Source organism: Cyrtonyx montezumae, unplaced genomic scaffold (assembly GCF_038088225.1).
Source record: "Cyrtonyx montezumae isolate F1298 unplaced genomic scaffold, pur_monq_1.0 scaffold_3, whole genome shotgun sequence".
Classification (NCBI taxonomy): domain Eukaryota; kingdom Metazoa; phylum Chordata; class Aves; order Galliformes; family Odontophoridae; genus Cyrtonyx; species Cyrtonyx montezumae.
In genome coordinates, this window is record NW_027072034.1 from 83096437 (window position 1) to 83122279 (window position 25843).

Sequence of the window (25843 nt, forward strand, 5' to 3'; positions counted from 1 at the left end):
GTGATAATTTTTGGCACACTTGGACTGGAATATGTGAGGAAGTTGAGAGAAGCGCCTTTTCTGCTGTTTCTTAGCTTCAGTTCCAGTTCATCACCAGCCAATAAGTATATATATATGTCCATAATTTTACTCACTCCTCTTAAGACCGAATGAGTTAAAAAAACATTGGGCTCAAGGCAATGCAACAGCTTCTCCACTTTTCTAGCTATCCACTGTGTCTTACACAGTAGCCAACACCTACACTTCTGTTTCTAAAATATCTCATGCTAAAAAATATCACAGTGGTTCCAAACCAAGCTACTACTTTACAAGTTTTTCCCGTGTAACACACTTAAATAAGAGCACTATTATTAATTTCTCTCTTTTCTCATCCATGCATTCATTTTACTCTCTGTTCAAACAACAGTTCAGGAGTGCTAATATTTAGATTTACACCCTTCAAATTTGCCTATCCTCTTTAAAGCTCAAGTATCTCATGCGGGTGACTCACTCATCCACCTTTTTGAGAGTACAATGAGTGAAATTCTTTAAGCGTTCTGTTTTTGGCACAACAACATTCCGATACAATCTAAGAATCACAGAGACACCCTCTGGTCCTACAAGAACTGGGAAACAGGTTTGGCTAGAAAAAAAACTGTTCCTCATGTGATGGTCACCCTACCAATCACACATCACTCTCCTCCAGCAGCCCAGGCTCCTTAAAGATCAGCCGAGAAGGGTGAAAGGGGCTCCTTGGGGAACTCACCAGCCAGACACGTGGGTCTGGTTTTCTGCATCACCAACAGGGAAGGGTGAGTACCTGGCTTTGGTCACCATCTTCTTCTTCAGACAGAGGAGCAAAAAGCTTCTAGTATGAGAAAAAGAGGTCATTTTGTTAAACGATTTCTATTTCAATCCCTGGGCTGTGTTTAGTATGAGAGAGGCTGCTACCTGGATAAGGTTAACTGCTGAAGATTTTTAAGAATTGCTTTTTTTCCTTTGATTGCAAACTCTGTCTTCTGTATGGCTGTTTTAATTTGTTTCCTCTTTTTTTTTTTTTTTTCTCCTAAAGACCAGGGAGGGGGGAATGGGAAAATTAGAACTGTTGCCAACATATTTGAGTGTCAAAAAAAAGCACTGTGGACAAATCCCCCTCACTTATGAAAATAGGGAAGGCAAGAAAAAATATCTCTTGTTTTGATTCTGCTGAACTAATGAGAGAGAGAGGAAAAAAAAAACACCTCCCAGCTCTATATCTGAGATAATTATGCCTGATGATTTACCAGCCGCCTCTCTGTTCACAGAGGCTTCGTTTCATAGCAATCTCTCTCAAAAGGAAACTTAATTAGTCTCTGACCCCTGCTTGATGCTGAGCTTTGTTTTTGCTTTACATTTCTCTCCTGGTAGCATAAAATAACTGGCTGGCTCTTCCCCTTCTCAGCGTGGTTGGATCCTGGCGACCACACTGCTCTTGGCCCGGGGTGACTGTATGCTGCTGGCAGGTGGGGCGATGGCAGAGGAGCGTGTGTGTGTTGGAGGTGTTCACCTCAGGATAAACAGATGGCCAACTGACACCCGCAAACATCCTCCTTTATGCAGCAGGGTCCAAGATTGCATCGATAAGTTATTTCACTGCGTTAACAACAGTAACAATGTATTTTGTTTACTCAAGCCTTGCTGCATGGAAGCTCATCGTGGTTTGGGATTGTGAAGGGGATCTGTGTTTGGGGTTTGTGCCTTGCCCAGAGCGTCCTGTCCCATAGCACCAGTGCAGTCAGCAGTTCCACCTTGCCAATTTCCCTCCCTTGGCACCCTGTCACTTCTCGTGCTTGTAGGGACAGTCTGTCCCTAGGGGCCGGGAAAGCCTGAGGGGTAGGAGGAGAGATGGCTGGATGGGGTGAAGGGCAGGGCAGGGTCCCTGGGCAAGTCCGAGGTTTCAGTTGCTGAAAGGCTGGGTCTGTTTTGTTGCGCTTAGATGGCTCCGAGCCGCTCCACTGAGACGTTTGGAGGCTGCAGAGCCCATGGGGAATTGCACAAATGAGTCCCTTGTCTGCGCTTCCTTACACCAGGGGAGAAGAATGCCACGCTGTGCGCAGGCATGCTGAAGCGCGGGGTGGGAGCAGGGGGTGAGGCACAGCTCTGCTCAGGCCAGCCATCCCTTCAGATGTACTGCTCTGTCCCAGCTCCTGTACTGCTGTGCTTGTGATGGTAGGCAACACTTGAGCACCTCAACTTCTGCCTGTGGTGGGGTTAAGATGTCCTCCCTCTGGCCTCCCACTGTTAGTGGGGCAGTGGCAGTGAGGGCCTCCCCAGGCCTTGGGGAGAGGGATGTGCAGTGCAGAGTTGATCACAGCATGGTTGAGGTTGGAAGGGATCTCTGAAAGTCTCCTCCACCTCCTTCACGAATGCTGGGGTGAGTGTTGGCACTTTGTAGAAACCAACGATGCTCACAGGTGTGTTTTTGGACACCCCTTGGCTGCAGTTCTGTGATTCCACCACAGCTGGCACAAAACGCAAGGGAATCAGAACAGGGCCTGCTTCTACACAAGGCAATGCCAAGCCAAATCTTACTCATAAGCCTTTTTGGCTATAGATGGAGTAAAAACAGACTAAAGCAAGGGTCGTTCATCTGTGAGGCTGTGGAAATCCTCTTTTAGCCTGCAAAAATAGGATACAGACGCTTCAAAAGTTCAACTGGGCCAATGGGGGCTAGGGAGGCGCCAAAGACAAAATCCTCCCTGAATCAAAGCACTGGTGCCAGCAGTGACCCTGTATAGGGTTATCAACTACAGCTCAGGAGCAGGAACCAGCCTTTGCAGAAGGGAACTTGCTTTTTGGCTCCCACAGACCTGCTGCAAGCCACTGTGAGTGCAAGAAGGGACGAGAGGTCAAGAAAGCTCGCAGGCCATGGAAGCAACATCTGCCTGCAGCTCCAGGAAACTATTTGGGCTGTAAAACAAACCTTAATCAGCCCACACAGAAGGCTTCCCTACTTCCAAAATTATTTCTGCCCTCAGGCACAAGCTGCTGGTTCACTGGGAGCAGGGACTGCCTCCCTGTGTTAACCTGGGTGGGTGGCTGTGAGTCATGCCTGTGTGTGAGACAAACCAAGAGGTTGGTTTTGTGCCTCAGTATTCATGCACCTGCCCCAAGTGCTTTGGCTTGATGCGGCTTACCTCTGAAGCGTAAGGGGGTGGGAAGCCTCAAATCTCCTGCAGATTTTTTTCTGGGGTGTGTTGTGAGGGCTGACTCTCAGCTGCCATCAGATCCAGCTGTTGTAATGGCCGTGGAGCCCCACCCCAGCCCTGCATCCTGATGCTGATACTGGTCCTTCTAAGTGGAGAAGCAAGTAGAAAAAAGGGATTGCCACGTCACCATTCATTTTTAGGTCCACGATAAAGGCTCTTCTGTCCGTTTTCCACTTCTTATTCTTTGTGCATTGTTTTATTTGAACACAGAGGCTTTCAGATCAAGCCCTCTTTCTTGGGCTGGTGTGCCATCATAGCACCTGTCCAAGGAGAAGCAAGAGAAAGCCAGGTCCTGCTTACAAGAGAGGGGAAGAAATCCAAACTATGGAAAGCATGTGGGCTGGGTGAGGAGACCATATCATTAATGTCTTCACATTAATGATAAAAAATAAAAATAAAAAAAAAAAGGTGAGTTGTGCCCTTGGGCAGCCAAGAGCAATCCAGATCTAGCATCCTTGTGATCTGAGTGCTGTTGTTACACTGCAGGGGTGTCCATAGGAGAAAACAGTAGGAGACAGAAGTATATGTAATGCTAAAGAAAGGATTGTGGCTTTGTTAATCACAGATGATATGATCTATAATGGTGCCTCATGACACAGTCCAGCTTTCTGCGCAGCAGCTGGAGCAGGCACAGTTTTTCATGTGATAGAATTCTTGCACCTGTGCTCAGATCAGGAAGATATTCTCTCTTTTTGGGCTGCCCCCTGAATTGCAATGACCCTCATCCAGAAATAACTAAAGGTTTTTCTAAAATCTCTGGAGTATGAGCAAGGATTAGGGCTCTAGCCTCTACTGCTTTCAGATGGGGAGAAGACAAGTGCTTGTCTCAGGTTGTTCGGGGTCTGTAGTACATGTGGCCAAGCACTGCCCAAGCCCAAATCTGAGTATTGGTGAGGCTCTGGCACAGGCTGCCAGGTCACTGTCCCTGAAGGTGTTCAAGAATCATGTAGATGTGACACTGAGGGACATGCATGATGGTGATGGGTTGAAAATAGGACTTGATGATCTTAGTGGTCCTTCCAGCCTTAATGATTATATGATTCTATGATTCTGACCATCAAGGCACTGTGTGTGACTCCTGAACCTACTTGTTAGTAGGGCAAGTTTGGCAGCTTAAGGTTGACTTCATATGTCTGCCATTCACATTCAAGTACAGTCATGCAGCTTTAGATGTATTGGGCCAGCCTCCAACCAACTGGCTGGGAGTAAAAATGACTTCTTGTCTGAGAAATAATAGCCACTCATGCTATCCTGGAAAAATACCTATGTGCTCTGCTGCTGCTTACATAGTGGTGAAAGCATCAGAGATCTCTCCATGCCTAAACCTCAAACTGCTGCAGAAATAGTGATAGGAAATTCAGGCTTTTCCCCGTCACTGGGTTTTTGTTTTTTTTTTTTTTTCCCTCTGTTCTGCCAGTCCCAAATGGCAGCTACTGAGAGGCTGGAGGTGGCTTTGTTAGAGAGGTCCCACAGTCCTCATCAAGAAACTTCTCATGGTCCATTAGCAGCTGGGTCTGCTCCACTTTTTCAAAAGTTTCTTTGAAGAATATCAGAGCTGGTAGCTCCAGAAAGAGGGGTCCCAAGTACAGGTACTCCAGTAGGAAAGTCAAGCTTCTTTGCCTTTTGCCTGTTCTAGTTGGACCCACGTCAATCTTTCTTCCACTGCTTGTGTTTTCTTAATGATACAACACGTGCAGATGTCTCAGGATTGGAGTTATTCTTCCTTGCCATGCATACACATGCTCTGTTTGAAAGAAGGGCTTCATCAGCTCTGGAATCTGGGCTCATTTCTCCAAGAGGTCTCACACCTCAGAGTAATGTCCTTATGTCTCTCTCTATGAAGGGAGCTGACTTCAAGGAGGATTGCCTGGGCCCAGCCTGAAGGATATGATGTTCTCAGGAATTTGGTGGGAATGCTACTTGTCCCATCTCCCACAAGCCAGCTGCAGCCCAAGCAGCTCTGTCCCTCACAACTGACAGGGAATGGGGGCCCCAGCCTCAGTTCTTGGCATGGGAGGAGAGGGTGATCACCCCTTAGTGAGGTGATGCCAAGCCCTGTGCCATAGGTATGCATGTGGGATACAGCTGTGTGTCTGTGATTATATTTGGTTCCATGCTAGTGCTGGCCGAAAGGAAATGGCCAATAGGATGGGTGACATGCCCTGGAATAAAGCTGGCTTCTTGGAAGGAGAAGCAAGGTGAGGACACAGAACTCATTTGGTGTTCATCCTGGTAGCTGTTGTTTCTAGCCAGGTGGAAATGCGTCACCATGAGCTGGAGATCTATGTGGGTACTTGTGTGTCAGTGAAAAAACAACCCAAAAGCGAGTTGAAGCCACTGTCTTCGCACACTCACCCCACTCTGGTGTAGCTCAACTATCAGGGAGAATTTGAGTTATCAGCTTCATGCCTGGAGAGATTTTTCCTTTAAAAAGACCATGAAACAAGGAGTGAGAGGAGTGCAGACAGATGAGTTCTGTCTATCCTCTCCTCATGGGTAATTTCTGTTTCTAAATGAAGCCTATTGTATTGTTCTAACTGATGACTGTCTTTGATTTTTCCAGTTTGCATGAAGATCTAAAGATGGCAAAAACTGACAATGGCATACGTATCTGCCAGGGTCTATTAATCCTGGGGAATGTGGTCATTGGGGTAAGTGAAGTGGGACGTGGACAGGTGGCAGCTTCCTTATAGTATGACACTTCTTAATGCTTCCTAGCCATGAGATCCCTCTTCACATGTGAAGACCACCTGTAAATAGAACAGTGCAGCATGAGAAGAGGGATAAAGGAGAGCATTCTGGAAGGTCAGTTGGATGGGGGTGGCAGGGATTGATCCACAAGACCAACATGATTCTAGAGGAACAGCTCCTGCTGCTAACCGACATCTTTCCAGCCAACTCCTTCCATATCGCAACAGGAAAGTTTATGTTAATTTTTTCTTAACATCCTCAGGTTTCAGGCCTGACCATTGTGATTCAGGCTGGGTGAGTTTTGCTTGCAGACCACGTGTTAAGGAATAATAAAAAGGTTTGCAGAGTTAGGCAGAGGAGGAGTTGAGGAGCTCCTGCTTGGTGAGAGGCTGAGTAAAATTAATGCAGTCTTCTTTTCATGTCTCTTTTATTTCCTTGGGGAATCTCAGTTTAATAGTTTTCCCTGATCCATGCTTCTCAGATGTGCGGTATTGCCCTGACGGCAGAATGCATCTTCTTTGTGTCGGATCCCCACGGTCTCTACCCTCTGCTGGAAGCCACAGAAAATGATGATATCTATGCTGCAGCCTGGATTGGTATCTTTGTTGGCTTTGCACTCCTTGCTCTGTCTATCCTCGGCATTGTTGGAGTCATGAAGTCCAACAAGACTTTGCTGCTGGTGGTAAGTATAGCAAAGTTCGCCCATTGATTCTGGATAAACTTAAAAAATATTGGCTTATTCTCTCTGCTCATCTTGACATTTACCAGCTGAGCAAAAACAGCTTTTATTAGTGAAGAGAAGCCAAAGGTTCTTCTTCTCTCTGGCTGTGTTCTCCCGAAAGGTGATATCTGTGAGGACACATGCATGAGAAGCTCCCAAACTAGGGCGGGGGAATTAATAGAGAGAACCACAATGAAGGTTTTAACAAAATGTCCTGTCCCTGACCAGGCTCTGTAGCAGTGCAGAAGCACTTGTGCAATCAGATGCAGTTGGGATGTGGTTTAGATTCTAGTTTCTCTTCACTGCCTTTCAGCTGTCATGTAACATTTAATTTAGAAGCTGATAAGTAGTGACTTCTTTACAAGGCATTAGTATGTGTTAGTATACCAAATATGGGTGCAGCAGACATTATGCATCAGCAAGCAAACAGAAATTACAGGGATGGGGATAGATAGCTTTGAATAAGCCAAGAACAATGTTAAGATGTAAATAAATCTCTACGATTTCTTACTTAGTCCTTTAGGTTGACAGTTGTGAAACTTAATTGGTGCTCGCATTAAGGGAGGGTAGAGTTGAAAACCCTGCAATCAGCTCTATCTTGGCTTAATGTAGGGTGGCAGGGTGTCTGTTTTAAAGAGAAGATGGAGATCTGAGCTCTTGTGCCAGGGAATTCACCAGCAACAAGTGATGGAAGAGAATTTCCTCAACTCCGAATGTTAATGTCTTGACTGAAACCCAAGGATGCGGTACAGGGCAGAAGCTGATGAAAGAAGAAAACTAATGCTTTGAATATGGGAAAAACATGTTGAAGTGTGAAAAGAGAAATGGAGGCATAAGAACTGCAAAGGAAATATGGAAAAGACTGAAAGGAGTTGTGCTGAGAAGGGAAGAAAAGCAGTGAAACAAACAGTGAGATGTACTCTTGAGGATAAGTTTTCATGAAGGTCCTTATAAAGCACAAGTGCTGAAGAAATCTGACAATGCACAGTCGGGAGAATCTGAACAACATACTAAACTGCACCTTCTATTTCCCTGAAGTACAGTCTCTCCTGCTAGGATTGCCTAGCTTCTTGTTGAAAAGCTTCTAGCTTGCAAACAGAAAAATAATTTGCCAATGAGAAGCAGCAAAGAAAATGGCTGATGTTAATCTTGGGCATATCGGGTAAAGTATCTTCCATAAGGATAGGGTAGGATTAATGCCATTCAGCAAGCTTCTGATGATATCATGTCTGTGAGATGGAGTACAATTCTGGTCACACACCTTCAGGAAAGCAGACTGCAAACTGAAATGAGCACAGAGAAGGATTACATGAATGTTCAGAGGAATAGAGAAGACTGGGGATACTGGTGCAGCTCAGTTTCTTCTGGCTTGAACAGGGTGTGGGGCTTAAATTTGAAAAATATAGAATGGGATTAAACTCCTTAATTTTTTTCTCCGATAGCTAACTCTGCACTCTGTCTCCAACAGTATATTATTCTGATGCTGATTACTTATGCATTTGAAATGGCTTCTTGCATCACGGCAGCAACTCACCGAGACTATGTGAGTATTGCTTTTCTCATGTCTTCATGCAGCTGCACTGGGATACATTGCAGTTTTACGGCACACAGCTTCTTGTTTAGTGGAGTAAATGTCCTGTGTGGTGGTACAATGTAAGTTCGAAGAACTACTACTGAGTTAGAGTAAGATCCCACAAGGAAAGTCTCCACAACATTTATTCTAATGGAGGAGTTATCTTTGTTCTTTTTTAATGGAGTTTTGTTAGTTTTGATGCTACAAAATGTTTATAACCTTGCAGCTAAGGAAGTAAAAGTGTGGGTTAGCTGAATCATCAGTACAGTGTTTAGTCTCTCAGCTACAGGCTGATTAATCTCTCATACAAATCTTCAGCATCACAACAGACAGTGTTACTAGTGAGGGAAAGATGACATGGGTTATTGCAGGTACTGGTGGGGAAAATGACCAGAGGCACCTCAGCTCCAAGCAACATCAAACATCAAATCAAAAAGCAACACCCATAGCTTCTGCACATCTCCTTTGGTCTGACATCTGGAAGGACCAGCTTAGGAGCCACGCTCTGTGTCTTTGTTGCTTCTGCCCCTTAAATCTTGCTCTTTAGCCTGCTCTGTGTAAAACTGGGAGTGGTGGGGGGAACAGCATTCCTGCTGGATTCTGAAGCAAGCAAACCCACTCACACATTTGCTTTACATGGCCACTTATTTACATAGTTCCTTCATTCTTTTCTGCTTTTTTTTGTTGTTTGTTCGTTTGTTTTCTCCTGTAGCTTACTCCAAACCTCTTCCTGAAGCAAATGCTGGAGAGATATATGAATTCAGAGACAGAGAGTAACACTGACAAACGGATGACCGAAGGGGTCACAAGGACATGGAATAATCTCATGCTCCAGGTAATAATAACACTTAATACTATCCCTAATTACTAAATGCTCTGCGTCTCTGGAATTTCAAATCCTTCTTGGAGCCACTCAGTAATAAAAAGGATAGCATCTGCCTTGAACCTTAGACAAAGTCCTGACACACTCCTCATTTTGCTTGTTTATCAGATGGCAGACTGACAAAGGCAAGCACTTCAAAAATCTCTCCCATAAATCTATGGTTAATGCCTAACCATGTGTAGAGGCCAGCCTTGTGCAGGGCTGTGACCTTGGCCCATGAAGACCATTCCCTTCTCTCACCCCACAGAACCAGTGCTGCGGAGTGCAGGGGCCCTCGGACTGGCAGGAGTACACATCTGCTTTTCGTGTGACACACAATGATGCTGACTACCCTTGGCCACACAACTGCTGTGTCATGGACACCCGAGGAGAGCCCATCAATCTTGATGGCTGCAAACTTGGAGTCTCCGGCTTCTATAACAGCAATGTAAGATTTTCTGTTTGTTTTGTTTTGGGTTTTTTTTTTCAGTTAACATGTGTTGGTCAAAAGTGCCTTGCTGGATGGGAATGAAATAGGGAATAGCCTTCCTTCTCTACTGTAAACTACATGTGTCCACAAATTTTCTGAAGGAGAACCAGAGCTTGTAGGCTCCTTACTGTGTAGAACACAGCACAGATTGTGATAAAGGCTTTTCTGACTGTTAGTAATAAACACAGAATCATTAAGGTTGGAAAAGACCTCTAAGATCATCAAGTCCAACTGCCAACCCATCATTATCATGTCCACTAAGCCATGTCCCTCAGTGCCAGATAAACACAGTTCTTGAACACCTTCAGGGATGGTGACTCCTCCACATCCCTGGGCAGCCTGTGCCACTGCCTCACCACTCTTTTTGAGAAAAAATGTTTCCTAACACCCAACTAGAAACCATTCCCTCTCATCCCTCATTGCTGTTACCCAGGAGAAGAGGCCAACCCCCACCTCACCATAACTTCCTTTCAGGGAGTTGTAAATAGTGATAAAGTCTCCCCAGGCTCCCACTTCTCTACACTGAACAATCCTAGCTCCCTTCACCACTCCCCACAAGATCTGTACTCCAGACCCTTTACAGCTTTGCTGCCCTTCTCTGGACAAGCTTCAGTGACTCAATGTCTTTCTTGTAGTAAGGAGGCCAAAACTTAACACAGTAATCAGTGTATGAATTGGAACAAAACTCTTCCAGTGCTACCAATATGAAGCAGCACCTCATTCATGCAGGTGGTTACCAGCTCAATCTAACATTGCCCAAAGATGAGTGCATACACGAGTGAGCAAGGCAGCAGTTCTCCTCTAGGCAGCTATCAAAATGAATGGAGAACAGATGGCAAGAGAGGAAGAAGAGGCCGTCCTCTGCCACTGTGCCCCAGGAAATGACTAGCAGGGCAACTCTGAGAAGCATCTCCTACAGTGAGATCCATTTACTGAGCACATCACTTACTGAACTTTGCAGTTAAGCAGCTTTTCCCATTCAGACAGGCTGCTGGGTCATGAGCATGAAGTTCTCCACTAACAAGCATTTCTAGAAGATGATCAGGTTTCCAAACTTGCCTACGCCTTTTAGATTCTGGATCCCAGCTCTGTGTTGACTGTCTGTACTCGACAAGTGGATAGCAAAGATTTTCCTTAAGAGTTTAAGATGGGTCTACTTTGTCTACTTTGTATTTGGAGCTAGAAACATGCAGGTTACCTGCAAGTTGTCAATAATCAGTGTAGTTCTGGCTTGTCTTTCTGAATTACTCAAATTACAATAGGAGTGGATCATGCCACTTTACTCTCTCTTGGAGGTGGATGACCTTGTAACTGAGCAACAGAAGCCCAAAGCTTGTGTTGATTCATGCATGGTTGCCTTACAGGGTTGTTATGATGCAATTTCTGGGCCATTGAATAGGCAAGCCTGGGGTGTTGCCTGGTTTGGTTTTGCCATCCTCTGCTGGACTGTGAGTACTTAGTATTTGTTTTTATTTCCCCTTCTCTTTCCTTACTATTCCACACCCACTTGGGTGGAGGTGGATGACAGAGCTGAAAAGTATCTGAAGACAACATTTATTTATCACCAATGTGCTTGTAGCCTGCTGCACTAACAGGACGACATACAAAAGTTTCTCACCATCCCTGGCTTCCACGCTCAAAGAGCTGTTGTGTCCTGCTGCAGTCTCCATAGCACAGCACAGCAAACAGCTTGCAGATTCTTGTTTTTGGAGGATATTGGGTCATCTAAACTGTAGTCATGACAGATAATTCAGTTTCTAGTTTGAAGACTTTGCAGAAGTGTTTCAAATACTTAGAGTTCAGCAGTTTTGTGACAGATAATCCCCAGTGAGCTGAGTGATTCGGTCAAATAGTTATGTCTGCACACATCTCTCTGCACTGTGAAGTTTCTGTGCAGATAAAAAAGCTTTAAGCTCCCTGTTCCTGAATGAACTTTGCTTATCACGAATTTCTGTTGCTCTCTCCTATCGGTAGGATTACAAGGGAGTGGGGGAAGAGGTGTGGGGAAGTAATGAGGAGATGAGAAACTCAGTAGTCTTGTCTTTTCAGTTCTGTGTCCTCCTCGGAACCATGTTCTACTGGAGCAGAATTGCATACTGAAGACCCAACATCCTCAGTCTTGACCTGAAGCACTCTGTGAAACTTCATTCACTCATCTGCTCCACACTCCTTGTGCTGCTGTGGGCTGGAAGTTTCCCCACTACCTCTCCCATATCGCTTTAACTCTTCAGAAGACATGACATATCAATGTCACACACTTCTTGTTCCTTCTTTGCCCCTTGTTCTGCTGTCTAAATGTCTCCTGGCTGAGGCACAACCCTTCTTTTGCTGTGTGAGAAATCCTTACATAAGGCATGATCTGATTTTTGTTCTGTGATGGCATCAGAAGGGAAAATGTCCATATATGCATGCTCCTGAAAAGTCCCTCTTTAAAACTAGGCTGAATGTAAATCACAATGCTAAAGGTTCTGGCAAGAACTGCCTGAGTAAAGCTGTAACCTCCTGTGACCAATAAGAGGCGGACGCAGCAAGGGAGAATACTGCAGAACTCTCTAATATATTTTATCTTTCAACTTCTGCTCCTGGTCTCCGTCACCCCTTGCCTTAGAGTAAGGAAGATTTTCTAAGAGTTTAAGTGTGTCAGCAGCAAAGACATATCACACATGAAAAGTCTGCTGCTGGCCAAGCTCAGTGAAAGAATAGCTCACTCCTCTGCAATGTGCTGCCTGTGTTCAAGCCTACCTCCCGTCCCTACAAAACTAATGCTTCTTCTCTACCTTCAGAAGCGCCAGACCATGAAAAATTCCAGCAACTCCATCAAAATCTTCACGTGCTTCACACAAGATTTCACTAAAATATGTTCAGAATACATGGGGTCCTCTGCTCCAATTGACCTTGTGGCAGGGGCTGTCCCACATCCCTCAATCACCTTGCTGTCTACATGGATGTCCTCTTATCCCCTGTACACTCCCCACCCCACACCCCCAGACCAGGCAGGACAGGCAGCAAAAAAAAAAAAGGCAACAGTCTTGAGAAAAATGCAAACAGGGTGCTCTTCGAACCAAATCCAGTCAGTTCAACAGCAGAGGTTTACTTCGGCACAGGCTGATCTGGTGTCTTTCTGAGTGAATGCTTCAGTTACGTGTTTGTGTAAACACCCTCTGGGGTAGAACATTTTAAGGTGTGCTGTCTCAGATGGAGACAGTTTGCCAGCTACTGTACTGACATTCCTTGTTTTTGTATGTTTGCCACAGTGATAATTAAAAACAAGTGGAAGTACAATTTTTTTCTCTTGCTCGTGATTCTATGTTTGGGAAGGGGAAATGAAGGTACGTATTTGGGACACCCAGGGCTGTGAAAAATGTCTGAGTGTGCAGTGCCCTGATGCAAAGAAGGCGTGCAGGTCAGTGGTCCCTCACTGGAGCACTGGAGGAGTCAGAGAGGGAAAAAGGATTGAAGGAGGCATTTTCTTTATGCCTGTGCATTCAAAAAGGAGAATCCCCATGGATCAGCCCCTTCAGAAGGGAAGACCATGTGGAAGGATCACTCTTTCAGTGACTGTCCTCGAGGGTCTGGACTCTCAGCCATTTCCATAAGACTTTGGTCTTCAGCCATTTTTTGTGAGACTTGAGGACACAGATACACCACGGGCACCACTTACGTCAGTGATCTGGGTTTGTTTTATAAATGTCTTTAATGCTTATTTGTTTGTTTGTCTGTACGTTACTGACAGCTACAACAATACCTAGACCTAAATAAATCCAAAGATTTACTTAGCACCAGCAAAGACTTGCTTGAATGCTCCTTCTTGTGAACTGCAAATCCCTACCTACTGCAATAGCAGGGAGAAGAGGAAGGGGGGAGGAGGGACAGCACACTGCCTCTGTTCTTAGAGTCATAGAATTGCTCAGGTTGGATAAGACCTTCAAGATCATCAAGTCCAACCACAACCAAACCATACTACCCTAACAACCCTCTGCTAAATCATGTCCCTGAGCACCGCATCCAAATGGATTTTAAACACATCCAGGGATGGTGACTAAACCACCTCACTGGGGAGCCTATTCCAGCACTAACAACCCTTTTTGTAAAGCTTTTCCTTGCTTGGGTAAATCCCTCCAAAACCTTCACAGACATAGCAACTTTGTGGAGAGCTGCTCACCTGCCTACAGATCTCCTACTTGAGCTATTTCCTCAGGCCAAGTACCTGTGGAAATAAGCCATGTGTCCAGGTATGGAACAAGCTAGAGGCTTCTGAATATGGATGTGGCTGAAGATACAGAAAACTTTAAGACCACAGTAGCAGGTAATTTCAAATACTATTTCCTCCTCTGGCCTTTTGCCTCAGACCCAGGACTCCCTTTCTCCTTGCAACATCTAAATGTGCTGTGTTAACAGCACAGCTCTCAAAATAGAGAAAATACCAGAGGATTTTATAGAAGAGAAACTGAGACTACCTTGAATACACCACTGAAATACTAACTGCTCCTACCAGTTGAAAATGATACTACTGACCTATGGCACAAGTGGCAGTCTAAGCCAGCTAGGTTTGGGTTAGTCGAGTTTACCTTTTAATTTTGGGCTTTTAGCTCACTTGACACATGAGGATTTGTAGTTTACAGAGAAAAAAAAAAAATAGAAGTTGTGATGAACCAGTGATCTCTGCAATGGTGGATCTGTGCAGAAATGCCAAGCATGCCACACTTCAACCGGAAAAATTCAGCCTTAGCTGCCTGAACTAAGGTGGGAGAAGAAAGAAAGATGCTCAGCAGGATCTTGAAAAATCCTGCACAGCTTTTTCTGTTTTTTCAGCTTCTGAAGGCTGATCCCAATCTCTACAAGTTCCCTACCTGGGATGCCAGGGGAGGGTGAGGAAGGGATGGAGCCCATCACAGGAATGGTGGTGAACAGGTTTGTGTGTTGGCTGGGGCTTGTAAAGAAATCCTGCTCATTCTCAGCTGTTTGGATTTCTGCTGGAGGTTGTGGACGAATCTGGTCATAAAAGCAGGCAATGTGCAGAGATAAATGAAAACTTCTGGACTAAAACAAGAAAAAAAATCCACCTGGTAGAATTTGCATGGTTTGTTTGCAGATTTGCTCTGAGTGTTTCTTCTCTGTAGGTGTGAATATTCACAGTTCTGTCCTGGCAAAAATCCATGTTTAAATTCTTCCACAGTTCCCAACTGTATCTTCAGATTATTAATTTACTGTACTATTCCGATTCTGAAAAATGAGTCACAGTCAGAAATATCCTTTGTTCACACTTGACTGAGCAGCTTGACCTCTAAGCCAGCAAGTGTTTCAAATCCTGGCCACCTCCCTCCTATACATGCACACAAAAAAAAACAGCGCTCTCAAATTAGTGAATGTTTGTAGACAGCGTTGCTGAAGGTCTTCATTCCTTCAGGCCACGGAGCCTACAGGCCTGCTTTTGTCCGCATCTCTCCAACAGGCCTCCCTACTCCTTTCCCCTCACTTCACCTGCATGAAACCTCTTTGCATGTCCTCTCTCAGGCCCTGTTTCTCTTCACCTCAGTGGTTCACTCACAGCACGATACCCTGTGTGCTTGTATCTAGCAGCCAGCTCAGTGCTTAAGCCTGCACCAGGCTGTTGGTGGCATTCGGTATCCTCTGACTCAGATGATTGATTTCCTATCCTGCTAACTGTCCTGCCATCTTCGTGTTTGTCATTCCTTACAAGAGGGGTTTGTGCCAAAAAAAAATGCTTATTGGGACCAAGCGTGACCTAAAACAAACTCATAAATGAAGCCTCCTCCATCTACCCCTTGGCAGCCCTGCTCTCTCCAGCGACTGGAGAAAGCCTGTGCAACGTGCGGTATGCTGGGAACCTCCTGCAGGAATTCTCCCTGAGATCTGTGGCATCCATCTTAAGGAGAGCCCGCTGCCTGAGGAACGTAGGATGACTGCTGAGGGTTTATCCTCAGCAGAAAAATAGGTGAGGGTGTTTCTGACTATGTGAGCTTGCACGCGAGGTGAAATTCCAGCACAGACAAGGTCATCAACAGTTCTTGCATGTGCACTGGTGGAGATAAACTCTGCGAGGGAGCCAAGTGATGGGCAGTGAGATGCACTTGGGGCTCTTATCAAATGTGAGAGAAAGAAGAAAACCTTCCCTCTTTCTCTACCTTTCAGGCAATGCACACCACAGGGTACCGTGGATGGCACCAAGTTATAAGAAGGTAAAGACACTACAGTTTGTGAGCACTTGTTTCTTCTAATCTAATCTGACTCTTACAAAGGAGGAGGGAAAGAAGTCACCTAGAATAATAAAATCATAAACACATTGAGGTTGGAAAAGTTCTCTAAGATCATTAAGCGCAACTGTCAGCCCATCCGCACCATGCCCGCTAACACATGTCCCTCAGTGCCTATAAAGGACCAAGAGAAAGCATTTCTGACTTTCTGACATTTTCCAGACTGGTTTGACTCTATCTTACAGCTTATGGGTATCTTTTTCTTCTTCTTTTTCAGGTTTTACTTTTCTGAAAACTTTCTCTCTTTAATAATTATCATGTGTGTTACTCTCCTTTCTCCAGCTCTGGTTGTTCTCATGTTCCTGTTCCTTGTGGCTTATTCTTAAGCAGCTACTGAGCTTTCTTTGAAGTCATTTCCTCTCACCGAATTCAAATATTTCCTGGTCTTTTCAGATAAGGGATTTGAATGCTAGAGAGATATGTGCTCCCTGCAGCAGATGTGAGAAAACAGGTCCAGTTGTAAGAAGCATCTGGACCCAAAGTACAGAACATAATTCCTATGAATTTATGAGGTATGCAAAATATGACTTATCTCACTCTGCAGTTTGCAAATACAACATGTGAAAGCAGCTACCCTTTTTTCTTACGGAAGGACCCAAATGCTCTTCTTTTAACACTTGTGTTTTACCTAACCCTTGGGGGCATGAGGATGTGGCCAGGTGTGTGCTTCACAGCTCCTTTTCATTTGTAATCCTTAACTCTGAATCAAGCGAGAAGTTTTTATTTTATTTTATTTTATTTTTTTGAAGAACTGATCCTGCTCAGAAAGAAAATGTACTCAAGATGTCATTGCCTTTCTCCATCCTGTGCATTATCATCACGTTCTTGCCGCTGCCTTGTGCTGGCTCAACCTGTTTCCCCCACTGGGATGAATTTCCCTGCCTCGCTGCCTGCCTTCCCTTTGCTGCCAGCTGACCTCAAACTCTAACCAGTGGGATATCAAAGAGGCACGTTTGGCTTCCCACAGTGGGATGCACGAGACTCAAGTATATAGCTCTCTTTGGTGCTGGCTTATCTTGTTTCCTGGTTAACAGTCAGTATGGAAACTATCTTCATCTTGATTTTGACCTCTCTGAAAGTATCTAAGATGTTCCAAACGGTGTTTCTAATGCAGCCAATGCAGATGTTTGTCCTGACTCAGACTTTCAGACCCACAGTGATGGGAAAGAAGGCAAAAAGAATTGGCTGAAATTTTGCTCAAGCACTTCCATGTGTTCAGGCACAACCACGTCTGTAGTGCCTCTTTTGCCAATTTTGACAACAGCAATGCTGGGGGCAGTTTGAGATTCTCCTGTCTTATTGCCAGATCATTGGTAGGCTCTGTGGCACAATGAATACACAAACGCTGTTTCTTATACAGCACTGATAGTTGGCTGGGGCCAACAACAATTGCAGAGTTCAGCAGACACTGTTTTCTGTTCCATTTTGCGCGCTAGTTGCCATGGAAAGCAGGAAGCACAACCCAGGCATTTTCCTAAAGGGAAACTGAAGTCATGAAGTTGGTAGGGAAGGGAGTCGAGTCCTGAGTTCAGCTGCTGATAGGAAAAAGAAATGTATTTCATTAAACCTAATGATTCTTCTGTTGTTTGGGGAGGAACACAGAGCAGGCTAAACTGCAGATATGCCCACTGACGCCGCAGCCACAAGAACTTCTGTCTTTTTTGTTGCTGTCTTTTTTTTTTCCCGTAGGATAGAATTATGAACACGTACTAACAATATTCACCTCCACACCAGAGCTGAGACTGAATCGATGAGGATGCTGCAAGAATCCAGAGAATCAGAAAACTTAATTAATAATTTTGTGAAGTTCTTGCTCATCCCTTATAAACTGACAGGACTGCACACGTGATGCATCAGAGGCTTCGTGGTAACTTTATTTGTTCAGCTTCTCCTGTTTGACTGTTAAGTGTCAGCATCCCAAAGTGTTTTTGTCCCCCTGCTCTCAGCAGATAGCAGAATTCTGCACAAGCTGTAATAACAGGAGGACATGATTATGCATCACTGAAACATCAGCCTGAAATACTAAGAAAAAAGATGAATTTTACTCTCAGAAATTTTAAAGCTTTTCAGGTAATGGTAATTCTGTAGGAGTCTCCAAGCACTTCATTCACGGAGCTGCAAAACAGCTGCAGCCCTCATAACCCCAGGTCAGAAAAATGCACCATCAGGGCCTTAACGTTCACCCCCCAGTCAGACCAAGAAAAGCACAGCTCAGTGCCCTGGCCACTCATACAGTAAGAGAAGGGTTCAAATCCCATCTCAGGAAGGCAAACACATTGGCACTGCATTCATAAACCAAACCTAGGAGACATAAAATATTTCAAAACATCACCAGGGCGCAGCTCTGTTTTTATAAAAACTCCAGTTTAATCTCATGGCTGAGACCTGGCAAAACATCTTTTTTTGTGGACGTTTCCTTTTTTTCTTTTTTTTTTTTTTAAGCACTAAGGCACAAAGGCAGACAAGTCCACACAGAGAACAAAGCTTAACAAAAATACAGTCCATCAGGGATAGCAGAAGAAATAATGAAAAACCAGAGCCAGCAGGATGGGGAACAGTCCTTTTCACAGTGTCTGATTTCCAACCTTTCCCTTGACCTGGAAGCAAATAGGTTTTCGAAGGAGACCAGTGCCTGCAAGAGCAATATCCAAGGTCTGGGCTGCTGCATGAAGCCCTTTGGAAGTGTTTGCTTCCTACCATCCTCTCCTTCCGAGCCTGTGGAAGTCCTGCTCCACCTTCAGTTGAACTTGGTGACAACCTTTCCGTTCCTTTCTTTGTACACAACTAGTTATCACCAAGACTTTCTATGATAAGGAGTGAGCATAAGCTAAACACAATTGGGATCAGCTGCAGCTTCTCCCCCACCCCTCGAGGTTATATTTTATTATTTATAGATGGAGAGAAGCAAAAGGTACAAGTGCAATACCTGGGCATGCCCAAAAGGGAATACGTGCTCCAGTAGATTGGGTGTGTTTTCAAGGACTGGGAGAAGCTTGTGGTTGAAAGCTGAGGCAGTCTTTGCTGGTCTCCCCTGATTTCAACCCTCCTCTCCCAGGGTATGATCTGGTTCAGGAAGGCAGATTCAGACCTACCAGCCACAGATTTAGCCAGAATTAATTGCCTTCTCTAAAGGCAGAAAGCCAGTTGTTCTCATGCTTTCAGTGCTAGAAATGCTGCGTAACAAAACAGTTCCATGCATCAGCCCAAGTTTCATAGATGTGTAGGGATTCTCTTCAGACAATTCCTTCATTTTAATTACATTTCCTTTTTAATATATTTATATAGAATGTTCTTTTATATATATATATATAAATTTAACACAATATTCACCGCTACAGGCATTTCAGAATTCATAGAGATAGAAAAAAGACTTTGATTGCACCTTTTGGACTCTGGGTGAGGGAAAATGTCACAGGGCTTTATGAATGCCCTCTAATAAATATCTAAGTTCCTCCGAAGCTCTAAAGGTGAAAAAAGAAGTGCCTCAGTCTTTCAGAAGTGATAGCATAAGACGGGCAGCCCCAGAGGAATAAGGTTTATAAGATTATTAAAATAGAGTGCTCATTTCTGCTTACCCTCACTCAAATAAGGCAGCTCCCACATGGACTAACACCATCTGTGACCCACTTTTCCATCAAGCAGCTCTGGACTCTGCTCACCCAACTACTTCATGCCTAGTTACACTTTTGAACTTAACAAGCTGCACAAAACCCCTGTCTACGTGGGATGAGTAAGTGAAATCTAGCCCCTTTTCATCTCCCACTAGTAGAAGTCCACAAAAGCTTGTGGATATTACACCATGACTCAAAACAGTCCATCTGCAGGCTCTTGGTCTTCAAACTCTTCACAGTCCCACAGAAATTACATGTCCCTGGGACTCTGAAATAATCCTTGTAAATCTTCAGATGATGTGACCATCTTCTTAGGAAGGTCCTTTCCACAATGCCGAGAACAATCAACTTAGCTCCCACACAAAACTTCAAATAGGGGGGCCAGGCCCATATCCCATTACACACCTCTATGCCTCTCAATGCTTCATAGAAAACCAAGCAAACAAAACCAAGGAACAATAATAAAATAATAAAAAGATCATTCCTCAAAACCTTGTGTTTTGGTCATGATGGAAGACAGGTCTTTGGTACCCACAACTGCAAAACCCTGAACTTCAGAAGAGCTTTCAGTCTCAGGTTCAATCTGATACTGCAGGGTTGCAAAGGATGACCTAATGGCCCTAATGTGAAGGTGACATGAGGTCTGAACCTTGTGATTGAATGGCTCAGTAAAGGGGGCTCTCGGGAATATCCAACCACAATCAGCATTACTTGTTGGCCAATGGCTTCTGGTTTTTTGCTCTGTCCAAATACAAATCCCTGGTTCTTGAAGCTGACTGCAACTGTGGTATCAACATGGACCTACTCTCAAGTGCTGGAAACTTGGCACGAGTTGAGTCTACAGCTTTGGATGGTGACACCAGTGCAACAAAACAAGTGTTCCCAGCTCCATAGGATCTGCAAGGGCTTTATCTCAACTCCTGATACAAGTCCATTTATGACCACAAAGCAATCGTGATGTGCCTGCATTACAACCCCCTGGATAGGATCTTGGAAGTTTGGTGCATCAGCTGAAGGTTGGAGTTGAAATAGTTACCAGAGTAAATGGCAAATAACTACAAAATGGAGATCTCATTACTGAATCTGTGCTAAATTAAAACCCAGGTCCTGAATCTGAGCTCAAATTCTGAAACACCTTTTAAAAGTACAGTCTGGATACAGATTTCATTGAAGGCTGATCTTTAATATTATATATAATTTTCCAGTAATTTTCTCTTGCAGAAACTTCCCCAGTTATGCCAAAAATACTATTACTTACTGGAACACTGCTGAGAGTGTACTATATACAAATCGCCAGGCCTCATTTCTTGTTCATAGATCAGCTTATATGAGATCAAGAAGGAAAAGAAAGAATGGTTTTAAGGTGCCAAGGTTTCATCACATTTTCTTTCTCTTTTGATGCATTACTTTATGAGTTTGTCTGGCTCCACTCCAGATGCCTTGGCAGTCAAAACTTCTAGGAACTGAAAGAATATAAATCCCTGCCCAAAGTAAACTATTTTGTTAATGCTAAAAAATCTGGGCACCATTTCCGTTATTTTTACTCTCTGGAAAACCTTACCACAATACACCTTCCCAAGTCATTTGCTGTTAACTGGTCATGGTGGTTAAAACTTCCATAAAGCAATCAGAAAGGCACTTGGGTGCATGTAAATGCAGTACAGGGCAGTACTACGAGGAACATGGAGGACTGGCAGCCCCCTGGTTTTAATGACAGGCAGCACAGGCATTTTATGGTCTGGGAGGCAGATAACATGATTGTTATGAAGGTGCTTATGCTGGACCTGCCATCCACAGCTTGCCCGTAGGCTGACATCTGTGAAACAACATGGACCCAAGCAAGAACTCTAGGATCTTTTCTGAATTAATATTCTTCCCCAACAAAACTGACAGCGCAGACTTAGTTATCTGCTCTGTTTCTTTTCATATTGCATAACACATACGTGAGAAGTGCAGTGGGGAGGATCAAATACAGCAACTTGTGACAGGAAAAAGCCCTCTTGTTTTTTCATGCTCCTTTTGTATCTGTCAAGATAAGATTCTGCTGAAGATGTATTCCCTGCATCATGTATGCCAAAGCTTCTCGAAAGCACCCTGGCATCTCTCTCCTTTAGCAACCAAAATGTGAAGATAAAGCATGATACAGACTTTGGGCCCTTCAGCCACAATGACACTAATCAAGTGACACATTCTGGACAGACCAAGATCCCATAGGGTGAGTTTGCTAGCAATTTTTAAATGCCAGTATTTTAGGGAAAAAAAAAAAAGCCCTAAATATACATCCACTGACTGGTACTCATTGTAGTGGCTAATAGTATTTCCTACCAGATGCTCAGATACCGCTCAGATGAGAGCCCATAATACACAACGGAGGATCTACAAACTCAGATATCTCCATGAATGATGGTCCCTGTAAGTACCATTACAAGGACAGTCTCAGCTCTGGCAGCAACACCTGTGTTCCCATCTCCTCTGTAGCCACTAGTGGCATTTAAATTGCAGAGACAGTACAGACTGTATCTGGCTTTGCAATTGCACATTATCACGTACCAGGCAACAGATGAGCCTGCAGTTAACTTAGAGTTAGAGGCTTTATAAAGGAAGCTTTAATTCTATTCCCATGGCAGCTATTGCTTATATGAACATGTATTTGCTTGTAATGATAACGGCCCTTCAGGAGAGAGCTTAATTCACTTCAAATCCACCACTCAGGATATTGTTCGTGATCTGTTCTACAGTCCCACAAATCATCCTCTTTACCACACCCTCAATCAATTTGAAACCATGGAGGAGCAGGGAGGTGAAAACCAGCCATGCTCTTATAGAAACACTGTAAAATTGCAAGGACAGGGAGTTTGAAGGAGGAAGGAGCACCTGGGGACATGCCACACAGTGGCAATGAAAGACCAAGGGTCAAGGATTATGTCAGTCAGGATGCAAGAGGGCAACAGCCCACGGACATGCAGATCAGAAGATCCTCCTGCTTTCCTCTGCTGTGTAGAACAAGGTTGGATATATTTGCAGAGCTGTCATCTGGCTTTAAGAACTGACAAAAATGGTTGATTCTGGCCTTTGTTATGAGCATATTTTTCCATTGATACCAGTCTGAGAAGTCTCTATTGCTGGACACTCACTCCCCAGTCACACAAATATAGCCCATCAAAGGAAGGTGTGGCTGAGTACAACAAATTTCATAATCACAACTTGGAAAATTCAAAGAACAAATAGGCGTTTCCTGTTCAGCTTTCATTCCACGCCTTGCACATGCTAGAAAGAGCACATTTTTGATGCAAGAGAAGTGCTGGAGGCAGCGCCTTTGGGTTACGTGCTTGCTACTGGAACATCCTTTGGTGTCTTACAGCTTTTGTGTTTTGCTTATGCCAGCTTCACTTTCCTCTTCAGCTATTCTCAGTTTCCTACAATATTGACTTACACTGTTCAAAGAATACAGCAGAGATAGATAGACATGGTCATTCACTGGCTGTAGGGAAAAGACACAATGAGGTTCCAAACATCTGAACCTACCGCCTCGCCTTATCTGCATCCTGAGACGCAGTGCCTCAGAACAGTGTCCCTCCCCAGCCCCATTTTGTACTTATTCTAAGATATATTTTTTCCTTTGTTTTCTGTAGAGAGGATAAGGCTTCCACAGGGCTTGTTAGACAGCAAGAATATTCCTTGGGAATTGCTTACAAAAAAAAAAAGCAGACAGTGAGGGTCTAGAAAGGGGTAAGAAAGGGAAGAGAAAAGCAAGACAAAAAGACTGACCCTCCACAGCAAGATACCTTGCAGGAAACGGTAGAAGATTGGGTTCTTCTTGCACAACATAGTAATAACAACAGCAAAATGGCAACAGAGTTGGTCTTGGTGTAGACAATCCCATCCCATCGACCATGGACAAGGGGTGAGGGAAGCAGTTGCTATTCAATCTGCCTCCCACTTCGTCCATCTAGAATCACAGAGCGCCTCTGTGGCTGGTAAAAGCAGCTGGTAGAAGTCTCCAGTCTCTGGCCGTTCTTGGGGATGGTCATTTTGTTCCGCAGTATCACTCCCTCAGGTGCTGTCCGCGAAGTTTCAGACAGATCACCACAAATGGGATTTGAAGAGGAGGTCTGAGTAGGGCTTCTTATGGGTGATAACAACACCCTGGAATCTGCTGAAGAGGAGGGGTGGTCCATAATGGGGAAAGGGGGACTGAAGAGAATCAGACTCTGGGGCCTCCCAGGCCTAGATCTATAGGAAGGCTTGGAGAACCCTGATGGCCTCTCCATCTTTGAAGACTGTGGGTTATCTCCACCTGTCTCCCCCTCAGAAGTGCGCTTTCGGCGCAGAACGGGGGCATCTAGGCCAGAGTTATGGCTGGACAGAGACGACTCCAGTTGAGAGCCAAGGGTGCTGAGCCAGGGGCATGCTGAGTCCTTTTGAGCTGGGTCACTGTTTTCTTTCTCCGCTTTGGCTTTCTTCTCTGTCAGTGGGCTCTTGGGGGGCTCCAGGTGGCCCCATGCTACTCGTTGAGTCTGCCTGCCAGTCTGCTTGGCTTCTGCTTCTTTCTTCTCCACTTGTGAAGCAGAGTTTTGAGCCTGTAGGGGCTGGGGGATCTGGGTGTACTGAATCTTGGGTGGTATCACAGGCACAGCTCTCGCCTGGCACATCTTAATCATGAAGGAGGTCCTGACCGCTGACACACTGACAGGGGCAGAGTTACGACGACCTGTGGTAGCGTGGGCCACTGCCAGGTAATCCAAATCTAGATCTACATGGGCACTGAAAGGAGAGCGCCAGGAAACACCTTTACCCACAGCAGGGCAGGTAGTTGACAGAGATGGGACAGAATCACTGCTTTTCACTTCCTTCTGCCCATACAGGAAGTTCCCAGTGGCAGAAGGCATGGCCAGGCTCTCAAATGTTAAGAAATCTGAAGCTGGAAGGAGTGAATCCAAGTTGAGGGATGACGGCCTGGTTTTCACTTTACGAGGTGTTTCTTCATCTTTATTACTCAGAAGTGACTCAGTGGCAGAGCACACTTTGGTAACAGTGTCTTCTGCCAGGGCAATGTCCCGAGACCTGGATGACTCCTCCTTCGTGATTTTTGCCTGTACAGAACTGTCTGGGGCATTCTGGTATGGTAAAGATGGCTCAAGTTTTGAGCTCCAAGGGTTTTCTTTGCTCACATCCATTTTCTTTCCCTCTGGCTCTGGAAGAGGCATTCTGGAGGGATCTTCTTGCTCAGCTGGTGTTTCCTCCCTGCTGATGGGATACCTCAGGTCATCAGTTTTCAGAGGCTCTTCTGGAAGACTCGCACTATTCTCACTTTGCTTAGCTTTGCCCAGACTAGTTGGAGAGATGGGCTCTGTTTTGGGCAGCTCGTGAGCCACTGGCAAAATGTCACTGCAAGGCTGCCGCTGTTCAGGGGCATCTATGAAAGAGAATGGGATAGTCCACAAACTCATCACTGTATCTTTACTATCCAGGGAGAGGCTACGACTGAATCGTGGCCTAAGAGAAAGGCCTGCCTCTGATCTTTGATCTTGTGGCTGAAACTCTGGGATTGTCTTCTCCCGAATGTCCTTAAAGGTTGGGGAGTGGAGTGGGCTTGTGACCCATTGGTGATCCTCCCATGGCTCCACAAGCTCCAAGCTCTGCACATTATCTGTCCAGTTATCCTCATCATCCTGGTCACCAGCATCATGAATTCTGCTGACAGCATTGCCCTCCTTCAGCTCCTGGATTCCAGCTCCATTCAGTGCCTTGGAGGAGAACATGTCCTTCCCATCAGCAGTCACTTTCTCAGGCATCTCACTCTGAATCTGAATGCCGGTATGACCATCACTTTCCTTCTGCAGTTGGCAAGCACTATCTTTTCCTTTCTCTGATTCTGAATGTGCTTCTTTGGCAAGAGAAAATTCATCTCCTAGAGGAAGCTCATTAACTTCTGGTTGACCACGAGAATTCCATTCCAGGGAAGGAGTGACACAGTCACTCATGCTGTCTTCCACCACTGGGTGGTGGTTCTTTGGAGCAGCTACGCTAGTCAGGAGAGTTCCCAGTCTGGGTGGGACTGAAGCACAGCTCTTCTGTGCAGCCACATCAGACTGGCAGTTTTGGTGGCTGTCTGGTTGCTCTGTGTTGGTGGCACCAAATAAAGGCGCCTGAGTTGTGGTCTGTGGGGTTCTGTCTCCAGATTTCTGCTCAGGCAAGGTTGAACATTGCTCCACACCAGAGGAATAATTATTTGTTTGTATTGAAGAGGATTCAGAAATTGGAACTGTCTGTGGGACAGCTGCTGGCAAGAGCAAGAGTTCTTCTTCAGATTCAATTATTTTCAGTTCATGCTGTATCTCTGGCCACAGTGGTTCTAGAAGGGCATTTGCAGCATCCTCCTCAGTCTGAAAA

General features: G+C 44.9%; 2 protein-coding genes across 3 annotated transcripts in view; one reads left to right on the forward strand and one right to left on the reverse strand.

Annotated features, from left to right (window-relative positions):
- Positions 1–661: 661 nt before the first annotated feature.
- Positions 662–12846, forward strand: UPK1B (uroplakin 1B). The gene is made up of 8 exons (XM_065742086.1): positions 662–791; positions 5791–5878; positions 6400–6600; positions 8108–8182; positions 8925–9047; positions 9343–9522; positions 10929–11012; positions 11614–12846. The coding sequence occupies exons 2-8, from the start codon at positions 5810–5812 to the stop codon at positions 11662–11664; spliced, it is 783 nt and encodes a 260-aa protein (XP_065598158.1). The 5' UTR covers positions 662–791; positions 5791–5809; the 3' UTR covers positions 11665–12846.
- A 4849-nt stretch (positions 12847–17695) lies between these two features.
- Positions 17696–25843, reverse strand: part of ARHGAP31 (Rho GTPase activating protein 31) — a 56183-nt gene continuing 48035 nt past the window's right edge. Inside the window, exons 12-13 of one of the 2 annotated variants that reach the window (XR_010622524.1) lie at positions 23219–25836; positions 17696–17853 (exon numbers count right to left, since the gene is read on the reverse strand). Coding sequence is in view for 1 of the 2 variants with exons in the window: in XM_065742087.1 (XP_065598159.1) it covers positions 23371–25836 (2466 nt within the window). In the remaining variant the exon portion in view is untranslated. Of the gene's footprint in view, positions 17854–22445; positions 25837–25843 lie in introns of those variants that run through there. The other variant, XM_065742087.1, reaches the window with a different exon arrangement.

Excerpts from the sequence above, each read along its gene's own strand:
- UPK1B (XM_065742086.1), top strand. The coding sequence starts at position 5,810 with ATGGCAAAAACTGACAATGGCATACGTATCTGCCAGGGTCTATTAATC. Across the intron at positions 5,879-6,399 it reads TGGGGAATGTGGTCATTGGG|ATGTGCGGTATTGCCCTGAC; the intron begins GTAAGTGAAGTG and ends CATGCTTCTCAG. Across the intron at positions 6,601-8,107 it reads ACAAGACTTTGCTGCTGGTG|TATATTATTCTGATGCTGAT; the intron begins GTAAGTATAGCA and ends TGTCTCCAACAG.